The sequence below is a fragment of the Strigops habroptila genome, chromosome 7, assembly GCF_004027225.2.
Source record: "Strigops habroptila isolate Jane chromosome 7, bStrHab1.2.pri, whole genome shotgun sequence".
In the NCBI taxonomy this organism is placed as follows: Eukaryota; Metazoa; Chordata; class Aves; order Psittaciformes; family Psittacidae; genus Strigops; species Strigops habroptila.
The window spans coordinates 46,476,016-46,496,628 of record NC_044283.2 but is presented as its reverse complement, the minus strand read 5'-3'; the positions used below and the strand labels follow the sequence as shown (position 1 = coordinate 46,496,628).

At 37.1% G+C, this 20,613-nt stretch overlaps 1 protein-coding gene across 1 annotated transcript in view; it reads left to right on the top strand.

Moving 5' to 3' along the window:
• The first annotated feature begins 4,686 nt into the window (after positions 1 to 4,686).
• FAM160A1 (family with sequence similarity 160 member A1) overlaps positions 4,687 to 20,613 on the top strand; it is a 34,409-nt gene continuing 18,482 nt past the window's right edge. Inside the window, exons 1-4 of the mRNA XM_030491950.1 lie at positions 4,687 to 4,788; positions 6,841 to 7,467; positions 11,468 to 11,626; positions 13,747 to 13,833. Of these exons, the coding sequence (XP_030347810.1) occupies positions 4,687 to 4,788; positions 6,841 to 7,467; positions 11,468 to 11,626; positions 13,747 to 13,833 (975 nt within the window). The remainder of the gene's footprint in view (positions 4,789 to 6,840; positions 7,468 to 11,467; positions 11,627 to 13,746; positions 13,834 to 20,613) is intronic.

The following is a 20,613-nucleotide window of genomic DNA, read 5'->3' as shown; positions in this document are numbered from 1 at the left end:
TTGAACTGGGCAGTGTTTTTTGGAAGTAGACTGCAGGAAAGGTGTATTTACGCTTGTCAGAGCTGTCAAATGGTGGAATAATACCTTGATCAGGATTTAGCAAAGAGGAAAGGCTAAATTATTGTCAAATTTTAACCATGAGCTGATTAAAATAAACATTTACTTTTGTTCTTAGTGGCCCCCAAGTTCACTTCTACCCCTTCCTCCATGAATTGGTGTCTTATAAATTAATTTATTTTCTCACGTTTGGACTGAATATAGTCAGCTTATTTGTCCTGTTTTATTGGAGTTAGTTTAACTTCACAAGGAATAATTTAATGTCACAGTTACTGTGGCACATCTGGTCTTGCAAAATAATCAAGAAAACCTACTAATCTAGTAGTAAAATCTGCTTACCAGAAATAAAATTAATACATTCTTTCTACTACTACTATAAGTAGAGCATGCTAACTTTAGATTGATATGTAACTTAAAAGATAGTATCTCTTCCAGTTCAATTACTTTCCTTTTTTAAATAGGTACGTTGTTTTTAGGATCTACTCTGTGACCACTGCAGTTGTCAAAAGCTTTGAGCTTTGTATGCTTTCTGAAACACTCTTACAGAGTTTGAAGTCTTTGAAGCCTACACAGTCTATTAGTGTTTTGTATTACTAAGGAAATTCCAGCATCCCAAGATGCTTTCCAAACTGGAAATATTTGCTTCCTTAAAGGAGCTGATTTGATCTTAGAAATATTATGGCATATTGCAGTCTGTCTTGTTACCTTTAAATTAGAGATGATTAAAAAGCCAGAGTACTGGCTGCTGTGAGGATAATGTCTGTGTTCTCTCACTACTCAGATTTCAGATCTGGTAGCTGGGCTAGATGCAAGTGAACTTAGCCCTCATCAACTTAATGTTTGCTGCAGGCAAGTTGTTTTCAGCTAATAATTTAAATTTAGCATTTTTGATCTTCATTTGATGCTTTGTACAGTCTGTTTATGATGTCTTTGTGCAGTAGGAGTGAACATTCAGAATGAACTGTTTGGGTTGAATTTTACTGAGATGTTCTTGTTTGTCACCAAGGGACGACTGATTGTGGTTTTTTTGTCATTCTTTATTATTAAAGATGTAAGTGGCTTTATTCTTGTAATTGTGTGTATGTGCAGTACACTATCAGGTTTTAGTTAGAGTATGTAAATGCTGGAGATGAATTTGCTATTTTACAGTTTGTCAATCACATAATCCCAAAGATCTTTATCAAGCAGCGTGGTGGTGTTTGTACCTGTAACACAAGCATAGTGAATAGACCAGGCAGGATGCATACAACATCAGCTCGAGGGAACCTGTCTAAAAGTCTTCTGTGAATGACTAGAAGTTAGCAACACTGAAAGCTTTTGTTGTTCTGATCAAGTGTCATCTAACTCTGAAAAACATCCAATTTGAATCATAACGCTGGCAGTTGTTAATGACCTGTGTATCTGAAAACTCATGGTGGTGTAATTTGAGTGTGCCCAAATCAGGACTTGGAAATAGCAAGAAGGTCTTAAATATCTTGGATAAATAGGACCTTAGGGGACTTTGTGCAGGAAATGGTGGGACACCTTATTGTCTTCAAGACTTCTTTTACAGGGGCTATATTCTTTGTATATCATAGCTAGGCCTGGGATATGCTTGTGTAGGAAAAGATGTCCATGCTGTAAGTGCAGACCTTAGTGGTCAGCTGCTTAGGCAGTAAGCTGTTAACAGAGGCAGGACTTGAGTGTTCAGTAACATGGTAGTGGTTATAAATTCTTACACAAATGTAACTAAGTAGCACTTTTGTGGAAAGCGAGCTATCTTATTGGACACGCAAACATAACAGTGGCTCTGTCACTGGATCTCTTGGCATCTTGCCGTATTTTGAACCTGTGGTGAGAGATGTACTGTGTCTGTTCACTTTAAGTCTTTTCATAGCTGCAGAGAAGTAGGGCAGTTATTTCAGGAATCTGTAATGACCGAAGCACCAGTATGGAACCTCTACCTCCAAAAAGTATGTTTAGAGAGCTACAAGATAGAAGTAGTCATTTAAAGGAGGGTCTGTCTCCTGGGGAGGGAATGAGTACTGTCTTGAAGTTTGTGGAGTCTGAGGTTGGGATAGGAAAGATGCATGAGGGGAAAAGAAAATTGCAAAGGCTGGGGAGGACAGAGAATTAGAACAGATTAGAGAAGAGAGGGTAACAGGTTAAATAGTTTTGGATTGCCTGTGTGTGATGCATCCTAGAGCTCTGCATACAACTCGAGTCATATCACTGATCTTTGACTTTTATCAGCATTCCTGAAGAAAGCCATAATCTCCCCTATTGTTGTTTACTATCTTAAACAGTGGAGGCTGATCCGAAGTTTCTGATTCTATTCTTGGCATCATACTGCTGTACTGCTGACAGAATTTGTCATGTGATAGCTAGATGTGTAATATCAGTTTCTTTAAATTCTTAAATAACATGCAAAGTCTGCATTGAAACAACCTCTAAGTTGTAAAGTCAAACAACTCGTAAGTTCCAGAATTGAGCTTGCCTCTGCTTTGCTAATTAAGTTCTCTTGCTGCACCTTATGATACCATCTTTAATTACACAATCACATTAGTTTTTCCAAAGCTGCTTGCTTCACTTCATGCACAGGACAGATCTGCTCAAAGGGTGAATCAGGGCTGTGTAGTGAAGGACACTTTTTGCCTGGAGAAGTCTGTTGAACTTTTACAGAAATGGGAAGATTTCTGTTTGAAGGAGAGGGCTGACAAAGAGGGAGCTGACAGTAAGTGGACAGGTGATCTGGAAGAATAGGTTAGTTAAATATTCCTTTGGATTATTAGGTCTGGTATTAGGCAAACTACTTAAAGCAGGCTTATTCTAAATGGTCTCTGAGCATTCACCTAGTTTTATGAGTGGTTTTTGGCAGAAACGTTGAGCTCTCAGAGCTGCAAGCACAAATCACCAGAAGCTGTGCATTGAATGTGCAGTGGTCCCTCCTGTTGTCAGTAATGATAAAAAAACAGATCCTAGGCCTCTAGAGTTGGGTTCTCAAATCCTTGCTACTCTGATCTCTGTTTGAACATGTGAATATACATATATAGATACAGAGGAATGCAGAACCATCTTTGGCTTTTTGCTTGTGTTAGAAATATTAAAGTTGTACGCTGTACATTTGTGGACATTTTGAAAATGGTGAATGTTGCTGCTGCTTTTGAAGCAGGCTGTAGGTTTTCCTGTGCTAACAGTTTCAAGAATATAAGCGCATGCAGGAAGCAGAGATGTCCCCTGTAGAGAAAAGAATTTTATCTTTGAAGATATATGCAGAGAAATACATGTTACACTGCTAAAGAATTGCTACATGGGCTGTAGCAGCATTGGGTAAAAAATTTCCTCATGTGATTCACTAAGCCAATGAATGCCCAGGGTCCCCGGGATCCTCATGAAGGCTGGTGAAAAGGAGAGCACTTCAAAATGCAGTCTCTTATGGAAATCGAAGCCTGCTATGACTTACATGATCTGTAGGAACTTGCAGTGCATTTGTTGTCTTCCTAAACTCTTTGTACACTGGTGTTGTGGAGATATGGTTTGAATGGGGTTTTGGGGGAGTGCTTTGTTTTTTCTTTGTTTGGGGTTTTTTGGGGGGTGTTTTGTTTTGTTTATGCTATGGCCAAAACCAGAATTAAATTAAAAGCCTAATCGGTTTGTAAAAAGGAGACTCAAAATGTAAAGCTTATGGAGGGGAAAAAAAGGTGGGAGGGACACGACAACTGTCTGACATAGATATAGGTACTTGAGGGGATAATATGCTCTCTTAAGCCTCTCAAATATCTGGAAGATATCTGTCTTCGTTTCATTTTAACTTTCCCCTGCAGGTGTGCAACTACTTTGATATCTAGGATATTAAATAATGGATGAAAAGAACATTTCAATGTTTGGTCTTATTCTCAGAGTCCTTTAATATGACATCTCAATTTATTTGGCTTTGGATACATGAAGGTTTTATCTTTTATGTTGTTTGTAGTTACTTTGGTATTGATACAGATGCATCCTTCTACTTGCATACGGTGTTCCATAGATATTTTCAATAGTTTATGATATGATTTTTGCCAGAAATCTTTAAGTATCTGTAACTATATCTATTCATGGAAATATTGTTTTTAAAAAATAGAGAAACAACCTGTACTTTTTTTTTTCACCTGTGTAGTCTGTACAACATTAATTACTGAGCAGCTCTGATGAGAGACATGGTCAGATGGCAAAAATGTCATAATGAAGAACTGAAAATATAGTGACATATGCATAAGATGTTTACTGCATGAGCTTCTGTTATGCTTGTTTATTTCAGTAGCATCTTAATTCTGTCGCTGATCTCAAATGTTTGAGCATTAGAAACTTATGAGGAAAAAAATTGAGATGGTCCCATATAATATGCTTTAAAAAGTTCTATCCTCAAACTGAATTAAAAGAAAAAAAGGTTTTATTGTTCTCTTTAAGCATATTCTCTTTTTGTTATACACTGCAATTTGTTGTGCATAGGTATATGTGTGTTTGTTTTGTTTTTTAACAGATTTCTGTGGATACCAAAGCTCAAATCACAATACCAGTCTCATCAGGATGCTTGAACATCTGTAGCTAACTACAGGATTTTAAAAAGAAGTTCAGCATGGCCTAGTTGGCTTCACCTTTGCAAAACTTAGAATGTCCTCTGGAACCAGTATCAGCAAAAATCGTCAGGCTCTGAGCCTGCAGGGTGTTGACCCAGAAACATGCATGATAGTGTTTAGAACTCACTGGGCACAGGTAATGTTAATTAGTTTTATTGATCTGAAGTAGGCTGCATTAATAGGAATTTGCTTCATTCTTTCTTTGGGATAATCCTGAATTGCACAGGAACAAATGTCTTTAATGCAGAATGTAGTAGATGACACTGAAACCTTCTTAAACACAAAGGTAATTGATCTTTCAAGGTATGGTTAGGCTGTACTAATCGCACTTTGAACTTCAGATTTGCATCTAAGTGGGAAGTGGTAGGACATGGTAATTTCTTATGGAAGGTCTAGATCTTCTTACTGGCTTTTCTAGTGATTCACAGTGACTTGTGAATCCTGTTGCAAACCTGCAAACCTCTGTGCTTCCTTTCCTTATGCTGCGTAGGGCTTGCTTATCTTGCGTGAAGTATATTAGATGCATGGTGCAAAGCTGTATGCAGTGTGGTTTGTTATGGATAAACGTAGATTATGCACTTCAGCATATTCCAAAAATTGTTTGCATGTCATCAGGATTATAATTGCTTTTAGGCAAAGATGTTTTGCTCTGAGCACCACAATACAAGGTCTTATTTGCTGCAGTAATATGAATAACTTAACAATTTTGTAACAATTATATGAATAACTTAACAATTATGTAACAATTTTACATAACGGTTTATGTAAAATTGATCTCTGTGCTGCTGCTTTTGCTGTTTTTCGGCCATCCTGAAAACAAGCTAGATGAATGGTAGTGTTTCTGAGATGTTTCCAGAGTCAGTGGAGCCATCATTCAAGACACCTTTTCTCACTTAACTATAGTGATGCTGTCATGTTAGGGGAGCTGCTGTTCGTTTGTGGTTTTGTGGCAATTATCCTCCACAAAAAAGCTAAAGACAGTGACTCTTTCACAGACAGCAAGCTTCATTGATTGTGTGCTGAACAGAATTTAATCCAGGGGTTTAAGTTCTGGGATGACAATTGTTACTCAATCCTAAATCCATATTGAATGTTGCAAGAGTATCTGGGTATCAGTGACCATTTGGTATCATGTGTTCAGTTCTGGGCCTGTCATTACAAGAGAGATATTGAATTGCTGGAGCCGGTCCAGAGAAGGGCAACAAAGCTGATGAAGGGCCTGGAGCCCAAGTCTAATGAGGAACAGCTGAGGGAACTGGGGTTGTTTAGTCTGGAAAAGAAAAGGTTCAGGAGGGACCTTATCGCTCTCTACAACTACCTGAAAAGAGGATGGAGTGAGGAGGGGGCTGGTCTCTTCTCGCAAGTAGCAAGCGATAGAACAAGAGGTAATGGCCTGAAGCTGTGCCAGGGGAGGTTTAGATTGGATATTAGGAAAAAATTCTTCACCAAAAAGGTAGTCAGGCATTGGAACAGGATTGTCCAGGGGGGTGGTGGAGTCACCATCCCTGGCACTGTTCAAAAGCTGTGTAGATGAGGCCCCTAGTGGCGTGGTTTAGTGGTGGACTTGGGGTAAAGGTTGGACTTGATCTTAAAGGCCTTTTCCAACCTAATTGGTTCTGTGGGTCTATATAAGATGGGGCCAGGAAAGATTAGTTTTGTGGGCTTCTGCTACTTTTACTACTGCAGATCATCTCATGATATTGATACTCCTGAGCACAGTTATTCTGGCTGAAGAGCAGGCCATTTCATTTCAGTCCTCTGTGACAAAGAAACTTATTCCAAACATCACTGAAACTCAATTTCTGAATGCTAAGGGAACTTAGTTTATCCATACTTCAGAGAACTCCAAGTTTCCAGCAATAACACTATTGGCAAATTTAGGTATTATTACTAATAAAATATTAAATATGTAAAGCATATATTATAACATAAAATATTTTTAGGTGAACAAAAGCATTGTTTTGGCCTCGTGTGATAATTTGGCCAAATGTGTGTTTTGGCCAAATGTGATAATTACGTGATACTAAATTTAGAAAGTTTGACAGACAAGAACTAAAAGCATAAAAAGAGTTTGCACATTTTGTTTTAAGTAATTTTAAGTAAGGATTTTCTTTTTTCCCCCTTATGGGGTAAGTGAACATTTTAAAAATTGTATTCAAATAACTGATGTGCCTTTGTTTCTCTCTAGGTTGTGAAAATTTTAGAGAAGCATGATCCTTTGAAAAACACCCAGGTGAAGTATGGGGCAATTTCACCTGATGAGGCTAGCACTGTTCAGAACTATGTGGAGCACATGCTTTTCTTATTAATTGAGGAGCAAGCAAGCAATGCCTCAATGGGGCCTATTCTGGAGTTTGTGGTCTCAGAAAACATCATGGAGAAGCTTTTTCTTTGGAGCCTCCGGCGAGAGTTCACAGATGAGACAAAAATTGAGCAACTCAAAATGTATGAAATGCTAGTAACCCAGTCTCATCAGCCTTTGCTGCATCACAAGCCTATCTTGAAGCCTTTGATGATGTTGCTGAGTTCCTGCTCAGGAGCAGCCACTCCAACAGTGGAAACAGAGTTGGTTGTCCTCTTGAACCAGCTCTGCTCTATAATAGCCAAAGATCCCTCCATTTTAGAACTGTTTTTCCATACCAGCGAGGACCATGGAGCTGCCAACTTCCTTATATTTTCCCTGCTGATTCCCTTCATCCACCGAGAAGGAACAGTAGGCCAACAGGCCCGTGACGCGCTGCTTTTCATAATGTCTCTGTCTGCAGAAAACAACGTTGTTGCGAACCACATAGCAGAAAACACCTATTTTTGCCCAGTAAGTTGTTCTTGTTTTACTTGATCTTCAATGCTAAACTGTCTCCCCTGTATTCTTCGCATTCTTTTATAAAGATGTGTTGCAACACATTTGTTTCTGCTAACAGCTATTTCACAAATTGTAATGCTGTTTAAACCAAACATTGCCTTGCTCCTTGTTCCCATACCAGTGTCTTGTGCTTTTTGGTCAGCACAAGTGTTTTTGCAGTCACACAGTGAATTGAATTGGGAAACTGATGGAGGTTATAGCAGAATTGGTGGGAGGGAAACATCTTGTGTCTTACCCTAAGACCCCTATGAGATTGTGGGGGTGAAGGGAGTGAGAAAGAGAGACAAGGTCTTCTGAGGCTGTTGTTTCTGGTGGCAGTTCTAGTATAAGCAGGCTGAGCTTACCACACTATAACATCAGTTCAAAAAATGTGTGAAAATAGCGTGAGTGTTATAGAAATGTAATATTTTTGCAAGCTAAAAGGGAGACTTGATCTTTCTCACAGGATTGGACATTTCTGTGGCCATCTCAGGCAACCTAACATCTTGCTGCGTTGTACTCTGTTACAACACTTGGTAGTAGTATTGTGTTGTTACATCTGGCAGATCAATCTTACTACATGAATAGAAAACCTTTGCTGTTAAACCAGTAAATAATATAAATTGACAAAAAAAGCTTCCCTACTGCAGTTCTAGAGCTAAAGCAGAGTGGGCATGACAACACCTGCTTCTTCATGACTTATCAGAAAAGTCAGTTTGAGATGGATGGGTTCAAAACCAAATATTCTGTGGAAAAATTGCTCTGATGTGACAGTTTTTGGACTGATTCTTTTATCTTCTGTGTGACTTGCATTCTAGTTTAATACATGCCAGAAAAATGAAGTGGAGGGCAGCCTTACGTAGCTGCAAAAGCAGAGAGCTTTAGAGCCAAGAACGCTAGAATCCCAGCCTTAGGCATTAGTACCTGACAGCTATTCCAGCTGTAGGTTTCCATTTACTCTGAGATTGGGATGCCCTTTGAGCAGTGGGGCAGAACCAGGTTTGCAGGCTGAAGGAGACCTACAGGTTCCAAAACAAAATTTCTAATTGGTTTCCTTTGTCAGTTGTAAATATTGCATTGAATTTTTTTGTGTTGAGAGACTCCCGTTGACCTTGTTTAATAGATGCTGCTGAAGAATATGAACTTGATTCTCAAACTGTCCCTGAGACAGATGCCATTATTAGATCCATGCTGTAACTTCCATAATTACATCTTCCAATTAATTAAAAAGAAAAAAAGCAGCCTTTTTACACTGAAGATAAAAGCCAGCTGCATTAACCTTCCAACAGCAGGGAGCCATGATTGACAAACATTCTAATTAGGAAGACTTCTTGTCAAAATGTGCTAAAGTCAGACTTCCTGAACAGTAATGAGACTGGCCTAAGTCTATAATAAAACTTTAATGCAATGCCATAGAATTACCTCACTAGCATAACATCTTTTTTTGAATTTGAGTGAGATGAGCTGAAGGAACAGGTTTTGCTCTGGTGGAAGACTCTCTAGGTGTCAGTGGCATTGCTGTATAGCACTCAAATCAGCGCAGATGTGGCCTCAGCTGCTCTGCAAAACAACTTGTGCAGTCCTGTGCTGATAGGAGTGGCATTTGGGTGGCACTATGTTACTCTCTCTGATTCTGGGGCCAAGGTGATTGGTAGCATATGGGGTTTTCTTTACTACGCCTCAATGCATAGTATAGACATTTGCTGGGATGGAGTCTGGCCATAAACCTCTGCTGCCTCATGTACCCCAGTCAGTGTTAGATCAGTGCCAAATGACCTGAACACTTTCTTGATATTTTTTTTTTTTTTTTTCCTGAGCTAACTTTGGTTAGCAGATTTTTAAAACTAGGTTGTCTATAGTATTCAGAACTGTAGGTTAAAAAATTATGAAGAAGGAAGGGGACAGGCTGTAGTAAGATACATCACTAGCAATTTTTTTTAACGCAGAATGTGTAGACAAACTTGGGCAAAATTTTCTGGTTGTAGAGAGAATTCTGCTATATCATTTTTCTCATGTTTTGACATGAAGATGTTGTCTGTTTAGCATTATAATAAGAAAACAATGTTTCTAAAGAATTGTGGGCAGGATAGCACCTCAAAGTGTCTCCATAAAACTTTGTAAATATCTCACAGCTTTGGAAAGCAAGTATTAAAGCAGGAGAAGGTATAGCTCTGCAATGTCCTTGAAAAGTTGAGACTGCACAGAAATAGAAACACCATAGTGGGAGGAAAGGACATTATTATAGGGAAGAAATTGGCCAGATAGCAATGGATTATATATTAACAGCAAATTTTAATCATATAATATGGCTGGGATTACAAATCAAATATCTTCTGTGAGTCAAGAGAAAGTAAATAAATCAAGGAGACTGGTTTGCAGAGAGATCCATGACTCGATGGAGAGAAAGAAACTGCTGGAGATGCTTGTAAAAGTAGATGAGCATGTAGGGTTGACATGACAAATATTGGGAGAAGTTTAAAAGGACACTGCTCTGGGTAAAACTAAAAATAAAACTGATCTTGCCCTTCCAGGATGTGAAATCATTCATTTTTTTCCCTTTCAGTTTTTTTGTGGGGTTTTTTTTGTTGTTTGGGGTTTCTTTAATTGATGTTTATAATTTTACTGATTAAAACTCGGTAATGTAGTTTATATATGTGCATTGCTTTATATGGCTGCTTATAGAATGCGAAGAATTCTGTTAGTAATTTGAAATGGTAGTCCTGTTTATACCATATACTCTATGAAAAATTTCAAATATCTTTTACCTAGAGAGATGAAATTGCTTCCAGTGGCTACTCTCTGTGTTACTGCTTTAGAAACACAGCTTCACAGAGCCATTTGTGTTGTATTTCATAGCAAAAATAAGAGCTTTTTAAACTTTGCAGATTTTAGCAGCTACATCTGTCACTTCTTTCTTCAGTAAGTCAGGTAAACTAAAGAATTATTCACTTCAAGGCATTGACTGATTGCAAATTCACTGTTCCTCTTGGTGGAGAGCAGTATGTTTAGTTCAAAGTAGCTTTCTTGTGCTTAGGGACTAAAATTCCATATGAAGGAAAAATGTGGATAGTACTCAGCTCTGAAAATCAGATTGCTTACTGAAAGGGTGAGTGCGTGATTGTGAATAGCAATTACATTTTAAACAATGGAAAATCAAATATGCATTAATTAACGGGTTGCAACACAAGAGAAATTTAAGTTTGCTCTTCAGTATCTTTTCCTTCCTAGAATCATCCAAAAACTGGGATTTAGAGTGTAAGTGTGTGTGTGTGTGTGTTATATAGGTAGTTCTATAGGCCTAGTAAGATCTTCCTAACTTTTTGTTTTGAGCTCTTCTACCATGAGAGGGAGAAAAAGCAAAAAATATTCTGGAAGAGTATGATTGTACAGATAAAGCTTGGCCTGTAGATGCCAAGTAGCTCTTTGTAGAAAGAAGAACAATTTTTACAGGAGTCTGTTGAATGAAAGCTTAAAAGGTTTCCATCAAGCTGAGTCTTTAAGTTCTCATTAAAATGAGAATCATCTAAAAAAATTATCCTAAAGTCTAAAAATATGTAGAATTTTTCCAGCTTCAAATAAATTTAGTAATTAAAAGCCTGGCCTGAAACTAGCAGAACTCTAGATATATCCAGTAAAATTTAAAAAACCTTTTTGGAAATACACTTTTTAAATTGCAACTAATAATGCAATCTTTTCCTTCCGTGATATATTCTACATAAATCATCTGTAAATCTTAATAACACTTTTCTCCCATCACGTTCTCCTAAATACCAGCTCTTGAAAAAAGAATATTTGGAAGGCTCTCTAAAATATTCATGTCTTTCTGCCACAGGACTCTCTCAAAAGGAAGTTAAATTAATCTCAACACTCTCATGTTACTAAAATTAGTAAGAGAATCCATTTCTGGCATTTCTATTCAAACAGATGGATGGTTGGAAAGTTAACTTATTTCTCTTCTGTTTTTGAAATACAGGTGCTAGCAACAGGACTAAGTGGCCTCTATTCGTCTTTGCCTGCAAAGCTGGAAGAAAATGGAGAAGAGTGGCACTGCCTGCTGAAAGATGACTGGCTCTTGTCACCAGCCCTTGTACAATTCATGAATTCCCTTGAATTTTGCAATGCTGTGATACAGGTAATGGAGCAGAGTTGGCCTGCCCTTTTGAAGTAGTAGGTTTTTATATATTCTGCAGAAGTTTGTAATTACAGAGTTTATTTACTTTTAGTAATGGCATGGACTTTTTAAGATACACTAAAATAAGTTCCTTATAAAATGAATGCTTTGTGCTGTTTGTCCTGGTTATGAGGATGAATTAACATGTTTTTTGTTTTGGGGTGACATGTTTCAAATGAAAGCAGTAGATTTGTGTGGTAGCTAGATATTTCATTATGTAGTTGGGAGGATTTTCTGGGTTAAAAAAAAAGAGCATATTGCATTTTAATACCACCGTCGATACTAAAAGTAAATTGAATGCCTTCACACATAAGAAAACGTAGTTTTTATATATTTAAACACTGAAAAACATTCTGTGTTTCTCTAAGCCCTCTTAATAGTATGCAGAAGAAAATAGTCTGTTTTGCCTGTTGGCAAGTACTATATAAGGAAAGCTTTCCAAGCAGAATTTAGGTATCTTCCAAGAAACATACACTCATTTTAGACTGGCCTGTTTTGATTCTACTTTCTGTTCTTAATGATTATTTCTTGATTACTTTTTTTCTTCACCTGGCTTTGATCCCTTCCTATTTTTTTTTCCTCTGATCTGAACATAAAAAGAGATTTTTGTGATTTTATATTGTTTTTAAGGCTAGTAAATCCTATAGAAACTTTGTCCAGTATTTTATTAAAACATGATACAAATTCTACAGAAACTGTGGGTTTATGTGTTACTTGAAGAAATGTGATGAATAGGATTGAAAATTTAGTCACATTGACTGTTAAATAGAAGATATGTTTTTATGAGATGTGCAAAATACAGTGAAGCAACTGATTGACTCTTAAATCATTGAACAGGAAAATAATAGTAGCTGTCATTCTTTAAATGCAATATAAAGATTTTTAACATGCATGTTTAATCGTGAAGAGGAGACAATATTAATTTTGGTGTCTGAGCAGAGTTTTTCTACAGACCTACATTTCCAGGAGGTCATATTTGACACCTTCTTAAAAAATTGATATAAAGATTACCACAGACAAATTAAAGAACATATTATTTTAAACTTAAAATGGTTAAGGATCTTCAGCTGACATGCAGAAAGATCAGTTTCTGACTACTACTTGAGTGTGTATAGTCTTTCTTCAGCTGAACTGAAAGCTCAGTTACTGCAGGAATTATTGTTCTGTTCATGGAATGATCTTCATGGTGTGGCTTATTCTGTGTTGACCCAAAAACTTTGGCCAGACATTAAAAAGGGACAACGTAGCCACTTGCCACTTACTAGTTTTCTCCTGGATCTCAGCTAAGGTTGGGTAACCCTTTTTCTTTCCCTTTCCAAAGTAAAGGTTAGAAATTAAAGGAAGTCTGGGAAGAACTGCAAGAGGGAAAATGTATTTGTGGCCACATGTAGGCTGTGACATTCCAGTCTCTATGTGAACTTCAAACAGAATATAATAACTTACAGTGCTTCTGAATGGAATATTCCTTTTTTTCTTTTATCAAATTTCTTCTAAATGCTTTTAAATAATGATGTGTTCTCTTTGTCAAAGCGAAATGAATGCTTCATTATAAAAGTAAATTTTTGGCTTCTAATAACAGTTCATTTCTTAAGGCTTCAAACCAACCTGTTGATTGAATACCCTATAGCTAGAGAGTGCTTTGGTTTACCCACTTTTGAACCACAGGAAAGCAGCTGTTCTTTCAAGCTTTTCCTTCTTGTAGGAGGACAAGTTACGATGGCAAATCCACCTTCAGGTGACCCTGCTGAGGTTGCAGGAGCTAAATTTAGAATCTCAAATCTTCCTTTGATGCATGGGTATACAGTCTTTTCTGTCCATCCATTCATCTTTGTCAGCATGCAGAGATTGAAAAGCCCTGTTCTCTAACTTTGGCAGGCTAACTATAATTAAACAGAGTTTATGTATTTCTTTGAGGAAGGAAAGATTTGTAAGAACCTGAATCATAGTCAATGCTGGTAAGAAGGGCAAATGTCTTGTTGAATGGGAAAGGGTTTTAGTAGTGGATAATAGTAGTGTGTGCCCCATCTTGTTTTAAATCTCACTGGAACTGTTCTGTGTCTTTCTCTCCCACATCCTCTTAGGTGGCACATCCGTTAATACGTAACCAGCTTGTCAATTACATTTACAATGGATTTTTGGTGCCAGTAATGGCTCCTGCGCTCCATAAGGTCAGTGGTGTATGCAAGCAGGACAGGAAATAATAACAGGCAAAAAGCATTATGGATAATATCTGTGTAAAGATACTATTAAATGTACTGTCAGTAGTGACTTCCGTATAATTGAGAGAGTTTCTAGGCTAACTTTCCATCTTTTTATTTCACACTTCCTATTTACACAGTAGTGAGTATTGAGCAAGATACAGGTATTTCTGAAAATGTTTAAGATTCTTAAATGAAATAACAAACCAAAATATTTTTGTTGTGCTAAGCTGACGTATCATCAAAAAAGCAGTGACTTCTTAGGCAACATGTCGTCATTGCAGGCATGTTTCCATGAGGATTATTTTATTCCAAATGAACATTTTCCAAAAAGAAAATGCCCGCAAGGAAAATGTTCAGTCAAGAAATATTACACTAATTTTAGCAAGATTGGTATTGTTTTGTAGTTCCTTATCACAGTTGGTAAAGCTACTTTGTAAAATAGAGAAGAAGTGGAGTTTGGTGTGAATCTTATAATATACTAGGGTACAATTTATGTTGCTTTGGAGAAAAAAATGATCACTTTTTCTTTGAATTTTGGGGTCATCCTTTGGCAAAATATGTCACCAATGTTAAAATTTTAGGGGCTTGGGAGGTTAGACTGCAGAAAACTACATTTCCAACTGTTGCAGAGCATGTCAATTAACAGTTTTGATTGCCCTGTAAAAAGAACACCTTGTTTGATGAGAAAAAGCAGGAATTGCTGAGAGTAAAAATCCATCAGAAGCTGCCAGGAGAGGACTAATAAATTACTTTTTGAAGGTCTACTAATTTTACTAAGCCTGCCAAGCAGAAAGTGCACCTGTTCCATTTTCTGAGAGGCCAGTAAAACACCGTACCCTGCTTTCTAAGTCTAAGACTTGGCAGTGGACACAGTTCTTCATGGTAAATAGTCACTTACCAAGAAAGTAATAAGCAGCATAGAATCTCCTTCAATGATTGGGCAGACCTCAGCCGTTTAGGAACTTGGCAAGGGCTGAAATAAAATCTAGCTGTGATCCAGATCAGGGCTGTAGTCTGCCATTCAGAGAGTTCACCTCCATACCTGGCAGTAACTTTTTATATTTCTGTACCTTCACTTAATCCCTTACCAAGACTGGGAGTTAAAAGTGACAAGCTAACCAGCTTTAGGTCAAGGTTATGGATAACAAGGGAGATATCAAAATGTAGCTGTGGGATTCTAGTCTTAGTGAGTACTGCTTTTACTTCTAAAGCACTTAAATTTTTAGGTTGTTTTGAATAGTACTATTTTTCATACCTGATGAATGCCATTCTTACTGGTGACTAAATCTGCTAACCTCCTATTGGGTTGATGATTTCCCTGTTACTTAAATCATATAAAGCATACAGTTTTCATTACTTTTTTTCATACAAGGAAAATTTTGTTGAACCTCATTTACATACTCTGAATTTGGGTTTCTCTTAAAAATGGAAACGTATGTGAATTTCAAGCCTAGATCTTTCCTGAACCCTGACATTCTGTTTGGTGCCTTGTTCTTCCAGTAATAAACCTTTCCTTGATTAGCATTAAGTTTGACTTTTTCCTCTTTAAAAATTAATTACTTACGTGTGCAAACTTCAAACGCATTTAATGGAGAAGATGGATTGCACCATCTAGTGGATCTGACATAAGGCTCTCTCATATCTGACAGCAAACCTCATGTATGTCCAGTTTCTTTAAATGTTTCCTAACCTGACCCCCCTCCTCTAAGGGTAAGTCTTCCTTGCTCTGGACTTCCACTCTTATCTTAGGGACCTGGGAATACCAAAGGCAAATCTTGCCAGTAAAGGCCAAGGTGAGGAAGGTATTGGGTATTGAGGCTTTTTCTGTTTATGTTGTCCCCAGCTCCCCTTCCCACGTTTAGCAGTGGGCACACATTTTTCGTAGTCTACCTTTGCTGTTGAAGCCCTTCTCCGAGTCCAGCTGGGCTTTGGCTTTCCTAAGCCTTTCCTTGCACACTAAGGCAGCTTTTCCATATTCCTCCTCGATCACTTATCCCTGCTTTGTCTGCTCCTTTTCATGTTTTTGTTTTGTTAGGAGCTCCTAGTTCATCCACGCAGACCTGATGTCACCTTTCCTTGACTTCCTTCTCCTCTCCCACCCTAAAACATTGGAGTATCAAACAAGACTTTTGGTAGAAATAGTATCAGAATTTAAGTAAGCAGAATTTCAGTAAAAGTAGATCAGAATTTCAGTATGTGGTCCAAAGCTTTGAGATATGTATATGTGTGATCTTGAAGTGTCAGCTTCAAGTGACACCTTCATGGAACTGTGTTACACATTTATGGAACTGTGTAGTAAGCTCTGCCTTTATTTTTTGCAGATTGTCTCCCTATACATACATACTATGTACAGTTCACTGTGTGACTGAAATGGTACAAGAGTGTTGAGATGTGTTTCTATGAAGAAGTCATGGGATGGGGAGACCAACATTTTGGTTGATGTGTTTTGGGTTTTTTTTATTATTATTAATAATTTTTTTATGGTTTTATCTCAGAAAGATAGTATGGAGTTGATAAAATAATGTGGTAGTTCAGGTTTCTTCCAGTTAAGGAAGTTTCAAGTTGATTGGGCTAGCTAGTTCACTTGAAATAGCCTGTTTTTCACAGTGAGCTCTGTGAAGGTTATATATGTAGCAGATTAACTGCACTGTGCTTAAATAACCCAAACATTCTCAAGTTTATGACTCCCTATCTTCATTTCTCAAAGATAAGCATCCTATATATAGCATGTTCTTGTAGCCTAATTTATAACTGGTCTGTACGAGTCTTGTCACTTTGTGTGGGTTATCCCACCTACATGTGTAACGAGCGGTTGACAAATACGTTCGTATCTCAGAAGCCGCACATTGCTGAAGGCGAAGACAGATCCCTATGTACTGTGTAGCTAGGGATACATGGCTGTGCTGAGTAGCCCTGTCTTGTCCTTTAGCTGTCTGGATTTTATTGTACTTTTTACAAAAGAGTTACCTCCCTTACTTCTGACATCTGAGTTTTGTGAGACATTGAAAAAAGTGAATTAATGACATGCGTCAGTGGGGTTATGTAAGGTCATGAATCCCTTACTTCTGTACAAATTCAGTTAACACCAGAAGGAATAAAATACCTTGTCTGTAAAGACACAGAGCTAAATAGAAGGCTAATTTGGTAGTTTTCTTTTTGTAGTAACAATCCATTATTTAAGTTTTTGCTCAAACCGTCTTTTATCTTTTGGGTGTAAGTGTCTGACCAGATAGTCTTAATTTTCTTAAAATTAAAAAAATTAAATTTTCTTAAATTGAGACTATCTGGCAAACTCTGTTCTTTATTTTAAAGCTGGCATTTTTTTGATGGCATGTCAGTTAAATCTTGAAATTAGGCAGTTCTGTATGTTCTTCCCTAGATTTTGGTACTAAGGAAAAAAAATACTTATGAGAAGGTATAATTCTGCTCAGGCACAGAGCCATACCATTAAATTTCTGTGACACATTTCATTGGCTCTTTTTTGCTTCACTTTCAAAACTAACATTTTGATGTTCTATCAAAAAAATGTACAGTCTTCTTGGGCCAAATTGTACATGGGTCCAAGTAATCAAATAAAACTAATTTTCTTTTCAGTAAAAGCCTAATTTAAATCCCAGCGTGAATCCAGAATAACCCTATCAAAGTCTGTTTTACTAGTTCTGCTAGAGGCCATATTGCTTTGTTTTAGTCTTTATATATTTGTTAGCAGAAAGGGCTTATTTACCTTATTCTTTCAGGTAGTTGCAGCACTACTGTAGAAATCTGAGTTAAATCCTTTTCAGAAGGTCTTTAATACATATGTATTTTGCAGTCAAAACCATTTGCTAGGTAATTAGGAACTACACTGTGGTGTATATATAAATATTATGCTATCTTTGATACAACTCAGATTGGTTATATACATCTCTTTACCGTAAGTGCATATGATTTAACTTTAATTTGGCATTCAGGGAATTTGTGTGACAAAGATAACTTTGGAACATCTGGAGTGTTTATGTAATTTGTGTTATTTCAATTTATTGAAGATAGTGCTGAAAATTTGACAAATTATGTGCTAAAAGCAAATTTTTAATGTCTTATCATTTACTGCTTTACTGCATGACATTTAATTGCTAACTATGATATAATTATTTTTCTACTTGGAAGGCTTTGATCTGAATAATGGAAAATTGTACCAGCTTTTTAGTGTAAAACATTGCTGTTGGCCAGGTGAACAGAACCGCTCTGTGGAAGCACTGGCATGGTCCTGTCAAATAAGCTCTGTCAAATGGACCTCAATTCTATTGTGCACTAACCCATCTAAACGAAAACCTCTAACACAGTATGCTACTCTGATAATTCAATAATACTAGCTTGATGATTACACAGCTCAGCTAGAGGGAAATGACCTTAAATTATACTGTACAGATTAGAAGGAGCATCTTTATAAATATCCCACAAGACTGTCAGTTCCCATTTAGAAATAATACCATCTTTCATCTTACTGAAAAGCACTTGGACGGCTGCTGTTAAAAGGTGTAAACCAAGTGTTACTGGAAAATTTTGAACAGTCTCATGCTTTGGGAGAAGCCCATTAATAGCTGCAAAACTTAATTTTACTAGCTACAGAGTGGATATATGTTAAAGGTGCCTTTCAGTTTTGGTGTCAAACACTGCCATTGAGTTGAATTCTAACCTGGTATAAACTTATGCAGTTTATAAATGTCAGCTGTGTGAAGTTGAAGCAGTTCTGTTATTCTGGTTCCCCCAGTGTGCAAACTTCCTCTGTCCCTGATCCCACTTGTCACCCTCTTTTTTTGCAAGGACAACTGTTCATATGGGAAACTGATTGAGGTTAAAACCTGCCTTTATTTCCTGGATAGTTTTAACCTGAATCAGTTCCCTGAAACAACTTACTGTACAGTGAAGTGAAGCAGGAGCCCTTCTGCCAGCATAAGCAGAGGGCAAGAAGTTGAAAATGAATAGAAAGCAGAAGAGTGTGGGAATGGTTGGATTTTGTTTATCAGTGAAGTGGGCTTATTCAGATTTAAACTACTTGTGGATCTAGTGGTTAAGTTCCAATAAGAACATTCACAGTCTCTTCATGGGCAATATGAAATCCTTATAGGAAGCGAAATGTGAAGGGAAGGAGGAATCATGATAGCCATATTCCTGTAAGAGGGCATGAAGCTGTAAATTAGAAATATATTGTGTGGATCCCAAGGGAAAATAGCCAGTAATAAAGAATCAGTGCAATTGGTCTAACACAGCGAGTGTAATATATTAAACTGAACTTGCAATGACAGTAATTTCTGCCTCTCTGCTATTACTTGGCACAGTGACTTATAAAAGCTGGATCTCTTTACAGTGTTCTGCCTCACCATCTAATCAGTCATCAGAGCAGGTGAGAAAAGATTTGCTAAAAATTATTACATAATTAGAGAAGGGTATTACAAGGCTAAAAGGGGCTTTCTCTCTTCAGTAATCTCTAATCAAATATCTGTGTGGCTATGAAGAGTCTCAGGTAGTCCCTTCTGCAGCAAATTACATCTTAGAAATATCTGTAACGATCGTTGTATAGAAAAACATGTGGATGAGTGTTTCTAATGGTATGTTTAGATAGGCATTTAAATTTGTATGTATGTTGGAAAAAGAAAAATCCAGAAACTTCTAATTGTTACAACTGTGAATAATGAAAATAAAAATGATAGAATACTAGTTGAATTAATACGGACTTTTTTTTTTTTCCTAATTTTTCACTTTCAATCCTATAATGTTATCTTAGGAGCAGAGATATCCCTGGTCTTTACCATGAGTACTAATGCAAGGGCTGTTGCTGGTGGGCTTTTAGTTTTGCTGTTTTGGCAGTGGTGAATTTTAATATTACTGAAATACCTTTATCAAAAATATATCTTGAAATCTACTTATTTAACAAAGGGCTTTTGTAGAAAACTACCATGACTTAATTTTATTAATCTCCCTTTTTTATGGTATTTTTCTTGATACTTGAATTATCAGAGGTGAAGAATTTTCAAGTTAAATATCAGGTTTGTGAATGTGTGTAAGTTTTGGCTTACTTTTTATCATCCTTTCAAAGATGTTCAATTCTGAGCGCTAGCTAAAAGCTTACTTGGACAAATTATGCTGTAATCAATGTTTACAGTGATCTAAAGTTTTTGTAAGCTGCCTCAGGATTTGACTGCAGTGGACATGCTTGACATGGTTAGTAAATGTTTTGTTCTCTGGAAACATTTGTTCTTTTGTTGTTTACCTAAGTACTGCTTTGAATTTATTAGAAAGGATTTCCCTACTTTCCCCAAACCTGTCTCATGAGACATTAGGTTGAGAAGAGACAAGCAGCAGGGAGTCGGAATGAAGCTTAATAGCATGGATTTGGTATCTTAGAAAAGAGAGGTCTTCAATAATAACTGCACAAATGAGTCTCACTTTCAGCACTCGATGCATTATGTATAATGCAATCTGCAGAAGAGGTGTACAGAGTTAAAAGGGGTCTTTCCAAGGCTGGGTTTTGCCTAGTGTAACTGATTTCTCCAACCTAGTTAATTGCAAAAAAAGTGAGCTCTCTAGAGGCTCATTCAGAGTAGGCTTATGTATCCCGTTGGGTAAAAGGAAAATGAGCCTCTAGCTAAAATCAGCCTTTTTGAATACTTTTCTAGGTGCCTCAGATCTTCAGATCTTGCAGTTAACATCAGATCTGGTAAAGGGGAGAAGCAAACCCAGAATGCACAGTGGCAAAATAAGATATAA